Here is a 16590-nt window from a genome sequence, read left to right on the forward strand (position 1 = left end):
ATGCTTGAGTATAGTCTTTACTGGTTTCCATGTCAACTGATCTCTAGCATGCTACAACTGCCAGGCACCCAGGGGCATTTTTCAATGACCTCTTGTTTTTGTACACGACAAAGCAACAAGCCACTCAGCCAATCAGCTCTCTACCACTGCAACAAACTGAAAAAAGGAAAGAAATTATATAAAATAAACTGATTTATATTTTTCAAATTGACAAGAGGCTCAAAATGAAAGCAAACCTTAAAACTTAAAAAATGTGGTTTGAAAATCTTGGGTTTAGAGAATAGGGATGCAGATTTTAGACTTCTTTTTTTTTTTTTTTACATTTCACACAGAAATCTATCAGTTATTAAATAACTAAGACATATAGATTGTAAAAATAATTGCTGGTTGCAGCATTATAGCACTTGTGTGATTGAATAATATGATCTTGCCCAAAGAGGCAATTTGATCAAACACATTAACTCTTTGGGGGTCTGGGTCCCCGGAGCATTTGCTGGCTTTTTCCTAGTTATAATCAAGACCTAGTGGCGTCAATCAGAAGACATTGTTGTTTGCATTTAGTTTTAAAATCTGAGCTGACAGCTGTCTTTAGTTTCATGGCAAAAACATTTTAAAGCTTGGAAAAGAAATGCAATCATTAAATATTTCACCAACCTCTCCACGTTTTGGATGAGTGAGATATTCTGTGGTCATAGCGGCACCAATCTCTCATTACATAATATGTGCCTAGCTGGCATTAACAAAATCTCTAAACAGGTGTATTAATGCCATGATGTATTGAAGTAGTTGTGAGTTTACTGCTTCAGTTTTTTGTTTAGACCCATGACTTTGAAGGTAGCAGCTGTGATCTTTTCATACACAACAAACATGAGAGCTGCTGTCAGTACCGTCTGCAGCAGCTTGGCCTCCAGGCCTTTGTACAAACCAAGAGGACCGTGTCTCCTGTAATAAAGAGAACAAACATATTAACATATTAATATTAATTATTTGTTTTCCCCCTTTCATTGGGTTTCAGGGTATAATACAATATTGATATTATTCGTACTTACTTGATTCTGTCCATGAGCAGTAAGAGAATGTTTGAGAGGCTTCCGATCACACCACCCTTACCATCACCTTTATACTGACCAAACTGATAAAAAAAACAAACAAACAAACAAAAAAACCCACACAGGTTATCTTATTTCAGTTGGATTTGATTTCTGTTCTAAACTCATTGTCAAACATTGTCAAAGTTTTTCCTCCTACTTACCTTAAAACACTGTTATTTCTTGCACTACATTAAAACTTATACTATAAAAATAAAACTGTACTAAATTTATATATATATATATATATATATATATATATATATATATATATATATATATATATATATATATATATACATACAAATTAAAAAAGACATCAGCATATATAGTTTCATCAATCAAAAAGGCTTGACAGACAGACAGACAGCTCTGGCTCAGAGGAATAAAATGTATCAGGCTTTAGCTCAATTCATTGAAAGACCTGATAAAAATAAAGGAAATCAGCAATGATATCATTAACAGTAGCTATTGTTTGAGACCCCATGCAAAAGTAAACAACCAAAAGGTGAACTTAAATATGGGATGATGTTTACCCTTAGGATGGCCTGGACTGTCTGAAGAGGATATGTAGCAGTGGTCGCAATGGCCTTTGCAATAGCGCCAATGAGAAAGATTTTTGCTGAGGAGATCTGTGGTAGGAGACAAGGAGGGTTGTGAATACTGACTTTGGGCATTTGATTGATGGAAGTTATCCAACAAAGACAGCTTTATATGAAATGGGTCAATAAAACTTTCAACTATCTTTATACTGTCCTCTGACCTTCACTCCTCCTTTGCCTGCCTTCCTCTTCATGGCCTCATAAAACATGAACTGGATGGCCGGGTTGAGGACGAGGATGAGAGAGGGCAGAGTGCCGTTCCACAGAGTTCCCACTCCCTCATTGGCTATGATCTGTGAGAAAGCATCTGAGGAAGAATGCCAAAAAACAGCAGGGTGTTACAACTGTAAAGAAACAACCTGTTAAAATGGATTTACTGTAATTGTACTGTAATCACACACCAAATATGCCCCTGTACCGGGTCTGCTGGAGGTCTCCGTTTCTGAACTTTGCCCCTTGCAGCTTCAGTCGAGTGTTTACCACCCACATGGGTGTGGTCAGGACCACATTCACCACCCCTGCATAAACAACAAATAGTTAGCTTTTTTCAGGTAGATATCGTCCAGGTGGAGTTCTGATCTCTGCCAATCACTGCCTACACATTGACCTTATGTAGGTGCCACAGGGAAAGACAGCTGGTGGATAAACACAGACATAGCGCTGAAATGATTAATGCACCATGTTAACTAAAATTTTATTGTTTCAGTCAGTTTGTTATTAGGAAAAATATATGCAGATTATTCTCTAATTGAATTTATTGCTAGATACAGTATCAACATAAACATACACTGAACTTGTCTGTGTGCAAGAAAACACAAGTCAGTTTTAGTACTTCAGTGAACATTCTTAGTACTTGAGAGCCTCTTCAAAGCCATTCATGAGTATAATTTTTACGGTAAGTGTGTTTACCTGCTACGACCCCTATGAGTAGGTCTTTGCCAGGTCTGGCTTTGCCTGGACCAGATGCTGCCAGCTGCTTCAGTGTTTTGAAGGTGTAGAAGTAGACAAAGTTGGAACAGCAGAGGCTGGAGATAACTGGAAACCAGCCTCTGTACAGAGCCTGACTGGGAGAGAATGTGGACAGTCAATTGAATAGTAAACATTGGCTCATGTAGCCATATCATCATGAACAAGTCAGCCATTCAAGCTGCAATCAACAACTGTTTCAATAGTTAATTCATCTGGGGGTTGTTTTTCTTTTTTCCACAGATCTTTGTAAATAATATCAGAAAATAGACATCCTTAGTGGAGAAACAGGTTTTTCATGATAAATTATGATTTGAATAAAAGTCAATTAGGTAAATTGACTATTAACTGCAGAAAGCTTTGTGTTTTGTCTGTCACTTTACCAAAGTCATTGAACAGCTATTTAACTAAGCTGTTCAATGACTTTGGTGAAGTGACAGTTAAACTCTAGAATTTAATTATCACAAAGGTCTGCTGTAACTGCTGCACTCAAGTGTTCAAATCAAAACACATTGGCTTCTGTTGTAATATGGCACAAAAATGTACTTACAAGCCTTCTTCCCTTACAATCTCAGCCAAGATTATCGGGGTTGAGTTGGACTTTCGCTTCTCATCCACTGAAAAACAAACAAAAAAGCCGCCTAAGTCAGTTAACTAATTGTCTGAAACTTTTGGAGTCACTCTACTGAAGTAAGTTTACTGGTCATGAGCAGCTCTACGTAATCTCTACGAGGGGCAGCAGTTGGGACTTGGCTTGGGAACCAAAGGGTCACCGGTTCATGTCCCAGCCCGGACAACGAAATACAGAGTGTGGACGGGTGGACCTAAAAAAAAAAAAAAAAACGCTCCAGGTGCACTGAGCAATGGCGGCATCTTCACTCTGAAACCTCTTCACATGTTCGCATAACACAACTATATAAATACATAATTATGTGTGTGTGGTTGACTGGGGGCGTGTATATTTTATTTATATTTATATATATATTTTGTAAGGGAGTTAATCACTGAGTCTGGTCTATTTTTTGTTGTTTAGTTTTTGTGTTTACATATATACGTATATATAATTTCGACTTGACTTCTGTGTGTGCACAATAAAAAGATTCTTCTTCTATAAGGGTTATCTCCGCTTGATCTTGCATTGCTTTGAGTAATTAATTGGGGTTATGAAGTCAAAAACTCAGGGAAAGGAGGGTCTCATGAGAGTGGGATAAATCACTGTGTGAACAGACAACCACCACTCATTATCTTATTAACTTTACCATGAATTTATCTGTTTAATATAATCTCAAATAGCAGCACGTGAGAAGTGTTCATCACAAATTCCCACAGCCTGAGTTGAGACCTTCAAGCGCCTTGTGTTTTCCATGACCAACTTTGAGACTCAAATATATACAGCTTAGTACAGAAGAAGACTAAGAAAAACCAAAGAATTGTAATTAAGTCAGAGAAGAAACTTCTGTCAACACTTGTGGTTAGGTGTGCAGGACTGACGAAGACTGCTACTCATCTTCATCATCTTGCCCCAGGACCCTGAGCTTTGTGGGAGTAAACTGGTGGACAACGCCAGGTGTTTACGGTGCAGGGATCCTTTATCCTGAGCGGACTGATCCTTGTTTAGTGTCCATGCTATCAGTTAACCTCTGTACAGGATAAGACTTCCAACTCACCCTGCAGCCTGCTTTTGGCCGTGTCCAGAGGGAAGAAGACGGTCATGGCTGTCACACTCCCCTGACAAAACACAAAGCTTTCTGCAGTTAAAACGTGATCCCGTTTCACCCCAAACATCGCGACAAAGGGGCTCAGTCGCTGTTTAAAATGTCAGAAAAGCACTTAAATCTCCGCTCACCATTGCACCTGCCACGGCGTGAACAAGTGTCTCGTAGGACAGAAGGCCGACAGCAAAGCCGCCGTTGTCCGACATCACTGCAGCCTCTCCCGGCGGAGCTCCCACCAAATGCTGTTGTCACCGCGGAGGGGAAGGAGTGGTCGGTCCGGTTGAAGTAGATATTCACCAGTCTGACTCCATGGTGGTTACAACACTGAAGACAACAACAGAGAGAGAGAGAGAGCTGTAAATGTTCCCTCTCTTTCGTCATTGATTGGTGAGAAACTCTTCTTCTTCTGCTGCTCTCCGCCTTCTTCCTCTTCTTCCTCTTCTTCTTCTGTTGCTCTCCGCCTTCTTCCTCTTCTTCCGCTTCTGCTTCTTCTTCTTCTTCTTCTTCTTCTTCTTCTTCTTCTTCTTCTTCTACGTCTAATTCAATGTATCGAGCCACAGCGACGCCGTCTCTTTGTTTGTGTCTTACGTGTGGCAGTTGTATGTTGTGAGTTAATGTCCAAAAACACATCTTGACATTGGCTAAGAGGAACACACAAAAAAAAAAAAAAAAAAACCATGAACAAAGCAGACACCTAAAATAGACAGTCTCAGTGCCCCCGCATTGCTGTTTGTACCTTCTGTAGTTAACAGGGGTGTAACGATTCACTTTAACAACGATTCGATTCGAATCACGATTCATGCTTGCCGATTCGATTCAAGGACGATCTTGGTTCATTTAGAACGATTCGATAAGAAATCGATTCAGTAACTTTTTAGCCAAAAATTCAACCAGTGTGACTCTGAAATAGTGCAGGACTGACGAAGACTGCTACTCATCTTCATCTTCATCATCTTGTACCACCATGCTGGATCTCCAGAGAGTGTGGTTGGACTGCAATTAAAAAAAGATCGAAATTAAAAAAACAAACCTGTTGATGCGGGATATTGTCCAGTTAGAGCAGTCAACTGAGTTCGCCTATTAATAGAATGAGTGTAAGCAGCTTTCCTCTCAAACAAACCAACATCACTAGCCAATCAGCAGGGGTGGACAGTAACAAAGTAAATTTACTTGAGTATCTGAACTTTAGTATTAGTATTATTTTTGGGGGATACTTTTACTTTCACTTCACTACATTTGAAGGACAAATATTGTACTTTTTACTCCACTACATTTCTATTGATGCTCTCCTTATTCGCTTTTTGCACTAGTCTAACGTTACTCATTCATTGTTTTTAATTGCAATTGTTTTTGTAGCATCTGATTGTAATGAAGGTATCTAGAAGTTCTATTTTATGTATTTTGGTGTACTTTTATAGTCCGTTTTTAGGACATCCTCTTTGCACATTAATTTTTCATCTGTGAAAAAGTAACACTGCTTGTAAAATAGTTGAGTAAAAAGCACAATAATTCTCACAATTAATAGTAACACTTCATTAAATGTGTGTTTGTGAATGCTAATTTCCATAATGAAGCTTTAAGTGATCCAGATGAGCTGGAGCATGGACGAGTCTTGGGGATTTGCTGCCAGCAGTGAACTGGACTTTGCTTTTGTTTTATAGCTCTAGGCTGCTGATACGTTGATGACCAGTCATCACTTTGTTTGCTCAGGTTTTCAGTCTGTTCATCTGACCGGAGTGCTTTTGTGGAGATCGTTTCTGTTCTTTGAGAAGATGACTCGATACCACAAAGCAGCAATTGATGGCTATTTGGACCTTTTGAAAGAAGCCACAAGGAAGGACCTGAACACTGCAGATGAAGATGGCATGACCCCCACCTTATTTGCTGCTTTCCATGGACACGTTGATGCTCTTCAGCTCATATGCAGCAGAGAGTAAGCATGTTAAACTCCTTTCCACCAAATATGGGTGCTTTACACGTAGGTCTCAAATAACCTGTGGTCATGTTATGAACAGCATGTTATTTCCTAATATTTGTTACTTGTCCTGTAATTTATTTAAAGATTCTGATACAGATAGTTTTTTTTTTTATATTGTCAAACTCACATATGTAAATAAGAAAATTTCAGCCGAATTTCTAAAGTAATATTTAATGCAGTGGCCCAAAAATCAAACTACAGTAAACTCCACAGTGGAGTTGGATACTGAACAGAGCTTTATACTGTATATCAGTGTTTTAATACTTCACCTAATAATACAAGATGGTGTTCGACATTTCAGCAACACCTTAATGAGCTAAAACTACATTCCTCTCTTCAAAATGGTCTCTCCCATGAGCTGAGCCAAATGTTTAATCAGCCGAAGCCATCCTGTGAGACAAAAGAACCTTGTGTCTATCTACACAGCCCCCACCTCCACTCTCACTGAATAAAACAAAAGACCGACTAAGACCTAGAACAAAATTCTTACAGAAAAAAAAAAGAGTTTGAATGAATGTTTGAGAGATTTTGTTGGGCACAACACTCTCTCACCTACGTGGCCTGAAGCATTTCCGCCTCGGGCATTACCAGCATGAGCTGGGATTTATAGCAAGATTCTGCAGTATTATAGCAATCAGTGGGTGTGACACTGAGTCCCAGTAGTGGAAGACTTTAAATCTTAATAGCTGACCAATTATTTTCTGAAATGTCTTGTATTATACTGTGACTGTTTCCTCTACGAGCTTGAAGGGTATTCAAGATATTTTATAAGATATTTCTCTGAAAGTGCATTATATAGTAGTTTCCTATTAAAATGGTAAGACCAAAGATGACTTTTAGACATCAGGTCTAAGTTTAATTATGAAGCAAAGCAGTTACTTCATGTTTTACTTCTATCACAGAACTGATAATTATAATTGATAGTGTAGTGATTTTCTTGTTTTAAGATGCCCCATTTATTAATATGTTGACTGATGGTACGTTGATTCATTAATGTATCTAATTAAATTTGAATTATCTATAAAAAAATTTTGCAATAACATAAAGTTATGAATGTCATATAGTTTCAAGTCATGTTAATTACATTATCAAGATCATAAGCAAAGAGGAAGTTTCAGAATATTTTTTAATGATGAATTTTCTTCTGTGTAATGTAGAGGAGACCCCAACAGGAGTGACATCTGGGGAAACACACCGTTGCATCATGCAGCGGCTAACGGCCACATGCACATCCTCAGCTTTCTGGTCAACTTTGGGGCCAACCTTTTTGCACTGGACAATGAATTCCACACGGCGATGGATGTTGCTGCTTCTCGTGACCACATGGACTGTGTGCGCTTCCTCGATGCTGCTGCCTCACAACTGACCAACCAGAATCCCAAGAAGGTTGCCAATCTAAAGAAAGAAGCTGTCAAAGAAGCAGAGAAACGTGTGAAACTCTGTGAGAAGGTGAAGAGGAAACACCAGACCAAGATGGATAAAATGCAGCATGGAGCAAGCAATACTGGGTCTGTTTCAGAGGCCAGCATGGCATCATCATTCTCAAATGATGGTACCATCAGCAACGTGAATGAGCAATTCTCCAAGCTCATAGCTGTTGAAAAGTCGGGCTCTCTTACAGCCAGATTTAAAGGCAGTCTCCAGAAGAAACTAGGGAAGAAAGATAAAGGCACACTACAGAAATCAGGAGGAGATGGGAATGTTATTTTCCTCAAACAGGAGAATGAATCATCTCAGAAGCCAGAGTTTCTGGGTGTCTTCAGTGAGCAGGATGAGGACATGATGAATGAAGACAGAATGGGAGGCTTTGAAGATGATGATGACAGTGAAAAACCAGGCCAAGTGAAACAGTCCATCTTCAACCGGCCTGGACTTGGAGGTCTGATTTTCATGAAAAAGATGGGGCTTGATTCCGAAGAGATCCCCATTGGAAGCAACGAAAACCTCGGCTACCTAGTTCAGAATGAACTGTTTGAGGCAGATGACTTTGAGGGGTCAGATAACGCTGATTTGTCCTGGGATCAGGAAGATCTGGGCCTGGACGATGATGCTGATGAGGAAACCTCTCCTTTGGAAGCATTCTTGTCTGCTATCTCTTTGCCAGAGTTTTCTCTTGCATTCAGCAGAGAGGACCTGGACCTGGAGGCACTCATGCTTTGTTCTGATGAAGACCTGAAAGGAATTCACATCCAGCTCGGACCAAGGAAGAAGATCTTGGAAGCTGTTGCTCGGAGGAAGAATGCGCTCGAGAGTCCCGGCATCATGGGAGACAGCTGCTTGTGACACAATCAAACAGGAGCAGTGATTTTTGCCCTGCTAACTTGATTTTCCAATGGCGACTTAGATGATTCTGCAAATCTTTTTTCCACTTTACCCATTTCATGATATCAAACTTGTATAGTGTTTTGTAGAAAAGGATTAATGTGCACTGCTCTGTTTATAAAATACTATTAATGATAAAACAAACTATAAACAGCAAAACAGTCCAGAATGACGGTAACAATGAGGATGTTCTGGTATGATTCAAGAAGAAAACTTTTCATTATAAATCACAGTGGAGAAAAAACAGGTGTTAAGAATTGGTGATTGTTTATGTCCATTAATGAAATAACAGGGTTTGTGGTATGATTTGGTTGTGCTGTTGCATGTTTATATATATATAAATATATTATTGTTTTCACAACATAATTGTCAAATAAATAAGAACTGTGCAAACTGATGTCTCTAATTTACCTGTATCCATTGAAAATATGTACCTGTGTGTGTGAGTGCGCCCAGTTTCAGTCACATCACACAAAAGTTATGTTCACACACATTTTTGAACTAAGCTTCCTGTTTGGGACAAAAACTTTGGTTCCCACAAAGTAAACCAGTGGGTCGTTCAGAATAAGATGGAACGAACACACTGAAAGTGAAGTATGAGCAATTTGAAAACTGTGTTAAGCTGTATTGTAGTTTGTGTTATGTTTAAAAATATACAGGGGGGTATTTCAGAAAGCAGGTTATATGAAAGCTCTGAGTATGTTAACCTTGAAATGAGGGAAACTCAGTTATCAGTTCCAGAAAGAGGTCTATCTGATACGGCAAGATCTAAGTCTGGAATACCTACAGCTGCCGGGTGTTCAATAGTTTTAGTCAGAGGCTGATTGAGGCTGATGACCTTTGAGACCTTTCACAACTGTTGGGGGGGCGTTTTTATGAATATAAGTTTTTTTTTTTTTTTAAAGACACAAGTGTATACTTGTGATCTGATGTAAGTACTTGTGTCCTGGGGCGTGACCCCAGGATGCCCTCAGCTCCTCAGCCTGTCAGAGGTGGTGATGATGGCTCCACTGGTTTTTCGGGCCTCTGCCTTCTTTCTGTTGTCTAAGCAGAACGTTAATCTCTTTTTTTAAATTAGCAGATTTTATTCCATTCATGTACACATCGTCACTTTTTAAACGATTTCAATAAAAATGTGTTAACATTGTATGATTTGTTAATCTACTAAGTGGGGTATTAAATGAGATGACGTTAAAACAACATTTTGTAGGGGTTTAAATTACTACTTGAATTAATATTTACTTTGTTTAATAGCTTAAGTCAATATAAAAAATAAAAAATAAAATTACATTAAAATCAAAGTGAGGTATAATTATAGCCCAGCAAAGTATGCCTGACCCTTTTGAATTATGTTTTGATTTAATTTTTAACTGCTTCCAAGTACGCTTCTCTCCTGATGGACTGCACCTAAATGAAAATCAGCTTTTATTCCCATTTGCATTTATAACTGTAACGGTGAAATGTAAAATCAGTGGAATTGTACATCCAAACGTACGCATTGACTGGGGTAGCTTTTATTTCTGTCTGTCTCTCCCTCGCTGCTGCAGCGGTGTGGCAGTGCTCATCCCCTCCATCGGCCTGCATTCAGACCTCCACCTCCATCGGGGTGAAATAACGGGATCTTTTTTTTTTCTCTCGGTTGTCATGGTGACCCGTAGTATCGGGGCTCCATCGACGACGGCTTTTTATGGAGGTTGTGCACGCGCGCAACTCAAGGTGAACAAGGTGAACATACTCAGAGTTGATTGGACCAACTCAAAACAACTGTCCTGGAGCCGGATACTCAGAGTTTCCCATCTCAGAGTTCAGGGAAAGACTCGGACTTTGTTCCTACCTGGAATACCCCCCAAAGACCAGCAAGGGTGAAATAAAAGCTGCAGGCCTAAATAACCGTTTAGATCCAAAAATAATAATAATAATAAATATATTTACTTAAATTGGGCAAAGAAAAACATTGGATTTCATTTTCTGTGGGGAAAAAAATACGGCCATGAATGTTATGTAACAAGATTTCTCAATATTTTAAAATGCTCATATATTCCAAATCACGTTTGATGTGATGTTCCTGTCCACCGTGTGCAATATTCCCGATTCTTCCCATGTGTTTGTTTTGGACGTTTCTGCTGCATCCTGCACGAAGCAGGAAAAACGGGGGTGGGGAACTATCTTGACCTGTGCAGCGCAGTTGGGCGGGGCTTCCGGTGGCTACTTAATACAGTGTGTAGTGGGAAGAGTGCATTTGCACCGCAGCAGTCACGATCATGTCAAACAGGTAACGAGTCTCTCTGACACGGCTGTTCTCCTCTAACAGACTCTTTGCTTTGTCTCGCCACGGACCGGACCGGACCGGCTCGTCTCTGCTCGGCCGAGCCGCTCAATCTGCGCTATAACTCCTCGTCAGATCGTAAACAGCCCAATCTGAGTCTGCGGCTTGTTGCTTCTCCTCCGACTTTGGCTCATCTCAATCTGACATCGTGTTGGAGCGCAGGATCTGATTTTCTGCCGTCTCCGTCCGCAGATCGGTTGCCCGCTGTGATCACAAGACGCCGGAGTGTCATGACCGTGCCCGTGTTCGCTCCCAGGCTCGCCTAGCAGAAGTGAGACATGGCTGAAGTTGTTGCCAGCTTGCCGTCCCCCCCCGCCATGAACGTCACCTTCCCAATCCAAGAGGACTACCTGTTCGTGGAGAGCAGGCACCCCAGCACCGTCCTGCAGGGCCTGAACAGCCTGCGGCTCAACAACGCCTTCTGTGATGTGACTCTGTGCTGCGGGGGGCAGGAGTTCCCCTGTCACCGCATTGTACTGGCCTCTTTCAGCTCTTACTTCCAGGTAAACACGCCCATCAGCCAGACACAAGGAGGTCTGAGCGCAGTCGTCTGCTGAGAAAAGTCATGCTGAACAACTGTCTCCTCAGGCGATGTTCTCCACCGACCTGATAGAGTCCAAACAGGAGCGGGTTGCCATCAATGGAGTGGAGCCACAGATGATCGGCATGCTGGTGAGCTATGCCTACACATCAGAGGTCTACATCTCTAAAGCTAATGTGCAGGTAAAGTATCCGCTCACACCTTTTCCTCTCTTCTGCTGGTACAACACACGTCAGCCTGACACACACTGGGTTTTGTTTTAGGCCCTGCTGGCTGGAGCCAACCTGCTGGACGTGATGGCCGTGAGGGAGGCCTGCTGCCGTTTCATGGAGCGTCAGATGGACGAGATGAACTGTGTGGGGATCCACTGCTTTGCAGAGGCCCATTCCTGTAAGGTGCTGGAGAAGCGTAGCATGGACTACATCCTGGAGCACTTCAGCAGTGTGTATCAGCAGGTGAGATGGATCCATGGATCCATGTTATGTTGTTACTGAAGACCTCAGTCTCTTCTGGGTGTGATGCGATTAAAGTGAACATGCGAATTAATGGCAGTCAAAGTGCTTTTGTGTTTCTGGGTGAAATTAAGTTACTGTTGTTTAAAAAACTAGCCACCAGCACGAGACCGGGATAATTGAGCCTGGCTGTGTTGTGGGTTTCATGTGTGACGAGGGTTTAACAAGGATAATCTGCCTGTCAGCAGTCGAGGCCCATGAGTGATTAACTTCCATGGACTGTGTGCGTGTACGTGCATGTGTGTGGAGAGAGCAGGCTTAGTAAGTTGTCACTTAAATGGAACCTGCTTTGATTTTTATTTATTGTTTATTTTTTTTCTAATTTCTCCCTCTAGGAGGAGTTCCTGTCTCTGTGTGTGGACAAGCTGACAGAGATCATTGCCAGTGACCAGCTGAATGTGCCCAAAGAGGAGATGGTGTTTGAAGCCTCCATGTTGTGGTTAAATAAATGCCCAACTCGCAAACAGAGCTTTGAAAAGGTCAGACTTGTTGTGTGGTTTTACTGTAGCAGAGATTTTTGTAGTCTGGGTCGATGATAATCCCAAGAAATCCCTCAGGAGGGCAAGTAGCTGTGTGTGTGGCTGTACTTGGAGAAAACTAGAAATAAATATGACATTAGACTCATCAGACAACACTTATTACGCATAACTCTGTAGTCGAGCAGACAGTAAGTCACTCACTGGAGTTCACCTATGCTTGGTTAGCATTCAGTAAGTCATCTGTGGATGCTACTGAGATGTGCCATGTGTCTCGTTCTCCTCTGAGATGAAAGTCATATCAGAGGCACAATGGCAGCAGCTGAGATGAGCTGAGAAGATTTTTCTACTCCAAGGTTCTTGAGCATATCCGCCTGCCCCTGATCAGCCCTTACTACCTCCATGATGTTATTGAGTCTCTGGATGTGGTGAAGGAGAACCAGGGCTGCCAGAGGCTCATTTCAGAGGCCAAGGACTACTTGCTTCTAAAGGATCGCCGTGGAGAGCTGTACTGCCCAAGAGCGAGGCCTCGCAGGTCCACAGGTAAAAACACCTGCACCAGATTAACACACATCACCATTACGGGTGGAGGCTGTGTCATTTTTCTTTTTCTTTCTTTCATTTGCTCTATACTATAAGTTGCTCAGTTGATTAATATTTTTTTTTTATTTCTCCCTTGCTAAATGTGGGTAAATCCTGATTTTCTTGATCCTTTATGATATTAAATCACATATTGCTGGCTTCTGAACTGATTCTAAAAAGTTTCTTGCTCATTTTATTAAACTCTCTAATCGCCGACAAATTAATGAAAGAAATGAGTCGGCAGAGGAGTCGATAGTTAGCTGATCGTTAGTTTCAGCCCCGCACACCTCTGCGCTGTGGGGAATGGCTCGGCTCACTCCTTTTGTTCCTCTCCTCTTGTTGCCATGGCAACAGGGACAGCTGAAGTGATAGTGACAGTTGGCGGGGAGGACGACAAAGTGGTACTTCGCAGCGTCGAGAGCTTCGATCCTGTGACATATCAGTGGAAGAATCTGGCCTGCCTGCCCTTCGCTGTGAGCAAACACGGGCTGGTTGTGTCAGGTCAGCAAATGCTGAGTGTCGTCTTTCGTTTTATTATTATTTATTTTTTTTTGTTTGTTTGTTTTTTTTTTTTTACCCAAAAGAACAAATATGTTTAGATGTAGCATATATATTTGATGTGCTCCTCTCCATCCTCCTCTTCTGTAGACTCGACTCTGTATTTAGCTGGAGGCGAGTTTCCTGACGGCTCAGCCAGCAGAGAGATGTGGCGCTATGACCCCTGCTTCGACTCCTGGATGGAGATGGCCCCCATGAATGTTGCTCGAGCTGAGTTAGGTAAGGATCAATCATAGATGTTATGACACTGCTGACATAGAATTTGCCCAGCTAGATGTGGAGCCACAAAATGCTGTCACATGAGCAGGGGTCATGGAAACGGGATGATGTATGTTATTGAGTTTCTGATGCATTGAGGAAGTAGCACAGAATTGTCAGCACAAGCAGCTGTACTGCACACATTGTGAGCTTTAATTTTATTTCTTAAAAAAAATTTTAATGACCTTATTCCATCTAATTTATCTTTCCTTGAAATGTTAGGCTGTGTGTTTTATCACACTGGAGGGGGAAAAAGTCTGAACTCCAGCTTTCTCTGAATGGTCTCTTCTCTTTCAAATACTAATGAGGGCCTGGACCTTTTCATGAATCCAGCAAGTACTCTCAATTATTTATGCACTCTTTGTCCTGGCTGATACAGATTCGGTAGAAATATGGGGTCACTCTTGCTGTGTTTGTTTTTTAGTGGTTGCTGTGTTTTATTTTTGTCATCCTTGTTGTGATGCGGTGACTACTTGAATAATCCTGATAAGCTGCATGACCGACACACTGAAGGTTCTTGGAACATTCAGTGTTTGAGCAGTGCCAGGAGCTTGTCCTGAAACAGGGCAGAGGTCGAGAGAAGCTGGTTTATGTTTTAATGAATTCTTACGGTTGACAAGGATGTTTAGGGGCTCTAAATTAAAAGTAGATATATTTCATGTTTATATAAAAGCTGCCATTGGTCATTCATGAGTGAATTTCCCACCCTCCACTCAGGCCTTGTGATGCTGGACGGGTTTGTGTATGCAGTAGGAGGGTGGGAGGGACGGTCTCGTCTGGACTCAGTGGAGTGCTACAACCCCCACACTAACTCCTGGCAGTTCACAGAGTCTGTCAAGATGGCTGTCACAAGTCCTGCTGTGGTGGCCCTTGATGGACTGCTCTATGTTACTGGTATGAAATTCAGGTTATTCTTGAGGTGGTCTTTTTACTTTTTTAGCTTTGGTATTTGTGTATCCATGTGTCTCTGTGTCCTGGCAGGTGGTGCAGTTCTAGAGGATGGGGATGGCACAGACCTCGCCCAAGTGTACAACCCTAAAACAACAGTATGGACAGAAGTGGCCCCAATGCAGATCGCTCGCTCTGGTTCAGCAGCCTGCACTCTCAAAGGAAAGATCTATGTCATAGGTATAACAGCCTTTTTCTCGATTCACGTGGTTCAACATTCACCAGTCTTTTCCGATGTTGACCTTCTAATTCCTGCCTCCAGGTGGATGGCATGCTTCCACAGAGAACACAGATAAAGTGGAGTGTTACAATCCCAAGACCAACCAGTGGACCATGTGTGCCCCCATGAAAGAACGACGCTATCGGCCTGGTGCTGCTGTTGTGGATGGAAAGATTTATGTCTTGGGAGGAGAGGAAGGCTGGGACAGGTGAGGCACTATCAAGAGAAGTTACTTGTACATATAATTGCCATCAAATCCTTTTTACCTGCATTAAAAATAGGAACTAGGGGTTTACATTTACTGCTTTACAGACTGATTGATTGATTAAACATAAATCTTAAGTTTGCCATAACTTGCATACAGCTTTGTTCACATAAGCATCAGTAAATACAGCAATTATCATTATTAGGAGAATAATTGACACTTGCAGTGTTTGACTTGAAATAAATTTCATCCATCCAACTTACCAACTATGGTACATGCTGCAAGACAAAGTGAATGTGTGAAATTGATTTAAAAAAAAAAAAACAAAACAAACAAATGTGTTGTAATTGAGAGAACATAATGAGCCAATGGGGAGCCAAACTTTGGATATTTGATTAAATTCTTTTTTTATGATGCAGGTATCATGACACTATTGAGAGGTACTGTGACGAGACAGATACCTGGGAGATTGTCGGGGAGATGCCCACCAGTCGCAGCTGGCTCAGCTGCGTGTCCCTCCAGCTGAGGAAGGACATCTATATCAGCAGCAGTCCTGGGATGCCGAATGACAACTGAAGCAGGAGATCATGGGAGCGGAATCTTCCTTCTTCTTATCTGCACCCCCTCTGTGTGTTGGGGGCTAAGAAATTATGCCTGGATTCGCCACAGCACTGTTTGAGCTGTTACAGATGACAAAAAGGAGTCTAGGTTTGCTTTTTCAAATCTGATAATAACCTTGTGGAGTGAGAATCAATTAGTCAATTGTGTCCCTCCTTTGACGCACAAACGAAGGGAAAGTTGATGACGTGTGACCTCTAGTAACTGTAACTGACTGTCAGTAAACAGTCTGAGCTCATTTTCTGTATGATGTGAACATGTTAAGGGTATTGTTTTTATGTCCAAGCACCTCTGATTTGAAGTTTTTTCCCAGCTAACATAGTGTATTTTTGTATCATTATATTGTGACGTATTTATTGAGGTGCGAGTAGCTGTGAGAATGGCCTCTTAAAAAACAAAAGACGTTTCAGCCTGTCTAAATATGCTCTATGGGCCAAAGAATTGAATTGTGAATATTTTAAAAGTTTATCTGTGAAAAAGATGTCTGTGTGAGCAGTGTTTTCTAATTAAACTTTGTAAGTTTTGTCTTTACTACATGTAACATGTTCAGTATATTTTTGTATTGTATTGTGTGTCATGCATTTTAGCGACTTTAAATGCAGTTGGGCTCTAATAAAAATGTTACTTGTTTACTGTGAGTGGTGGATATTTTTTCTTGTGCATAACCTCCCCTCC

General features: G+C 41.3%; 3 protein-coding genes across 4 annotated transcripts; 2 read left to right on the forward strand and 1 right to left on the reverse strand.

The window, feature by feature from the left end:
- Positions 1–257: 257 nt before the first annotated feature.
- Positions 258–4860, reverse strand: slc25a17l (solute carrier family 25 member 17-like). Of its 2 annotated transcripts, XM_029508466.1 has the most exons (9): positions 4503–4858; positions 4324–4384; positions 3207–3273; positions 2600–2754; positions 2092–2208; positions 1852–1997; positions 1625–1720; positions 1050–1132; positions 258–942 (listed from the first exon to the last, which is right to left on the reverse strand). In XM_029508466.1, the coding sequence occupies exons 1-9, from the start codon at positions 4575–4577 to the stop codon at positions 795–797; spliced, it is 948 nt and encodes a 315-aa protein (XP_029364326.1). In that variant the 5' UTR covers positions 4578–4858; the 3' UTR covers positions 258–794. The 2 variants fall into 2 exon arrangements, with proteins under 2 accessions (XP_029364326.1, XP_029364327.1); XM_029508467.1 differs by lacking the exons at positions 2600–2754; positions 3207–3273 and having other exon boundaries at positions 4503–4860.
- Positions 4861–6143: 1283 nt separating this feature from the next.
- anks4b (ankyrin repeat and sterile alpha motif domain containing 4B) lies at positions 6144–8632 on the forward strand. Its single transcript, XM_029509285.1, has 2 exons — positions 6144–6304; positions 7507–8632. The coding sequence occupies exons 1-2, from the start codon at positions 6144–6146 to the stop codon at positions 8630–8632; spliced, it is 1287 nt and encodes a 428-aa protein (XP_029365145.1).
- A 2234-nt stretch (positions 8633–10866) lies between these two features.
- On the forward strand, positions 10867–16547 carry LOC115047525 (kelch-like protein 20). Its single transcript, XM_029508513.1, has 12 exons — positions 10867–10943; positions 11190–11500; positions 11586–11720; positions 11802–11993; positions 12386–12529; positions 12883–13069; positions 13463–13609; positions 13757–13885; positions 14642–14818; positions 14906–15052; positions 15135–15300; positions 15717–16547. Exons 2-12 carry the CDS (start codon positions 11276–11278, stop codon positions 15871–15873), a joined length of 1806 nt encoding a protein of 601 aa, XP_029364373.1. The 5' UTR covers positions 10867–10943; positions 11190–11275; the 3' UTR covers positions 15874–16547.
- The last annotated feature ends 43 nt before the right edge of the window (positions 16548–16590 follow it).

This window comes from Echeneis naucrates, chromosome 8, assembly GCF_900963305.1.
Source record: "Echeneis naucrates chromosome 8, fEcheNa1.1, whole genome shotgun sequence".
Lineage (NCBI taxonomy): Eukaryota > Metazoa > Chordata > Actinopteri > Carangiformes > Echeneidae > Echeneis > Echeneis naucrates.

Coding starts and splice junctions, on each gene's coding strand:
- anks4b (XM_029509285.1), top strand. CDS start 6,144: ATGACTCGATACCACAAAGCAGCAATTGATGGCTATTTGGACCTTTTG. Junction 6,305..7,506: donor CAGCTCATATGCAGCAGAGA/GTAAGCATGTTA, acceptor TGTGTAATGTAG/AGGAGACCCCAACAGGAGTG.
- LOC115047525 (XM_029508513.1), top strand. CDS start 11,276: ATGGCTGAAGTTGTTGCCAGCTTGCCGTCCCCCCCCGCCATGAACGTC. Junction 11,501..11,585: donor CTTTCAGCTCTTACTTCCAG/GTAAACACGCCC, acceptor CTGTCTCCTCAG/GCGATGTTCTCCACCGACCT. Junction 13,610..13,756: donor ACACGGGCTGGTTGTGTCAG/GTCAGCAAATGC, acceptor CCTCTTCTGTAG/ACTCGACTCTGTATTTAGCT.
- slc25a17l (XM_029508466.1), bottom strand. CDS start 4,577: ATGTCGGACAACGGCGGCTTTGCTGTCGGCCTTCTGTCCTACGAGACA. Junction 3,274..4,323: donor GGCCAAAAGCAGGCTGCAGG/GTGAGTTGGAAG, acceptor TTTGTTTTTCAG/TGGATGAGAAGCGAAAGTCC. Junction 2,755..3,206: donor ATTGTAAGGGAAGAAGGCTT/GTAAGTACATTT, acceptor ATTCTCTCCCAG/TCAGGCTCTGTACAGAGGCT.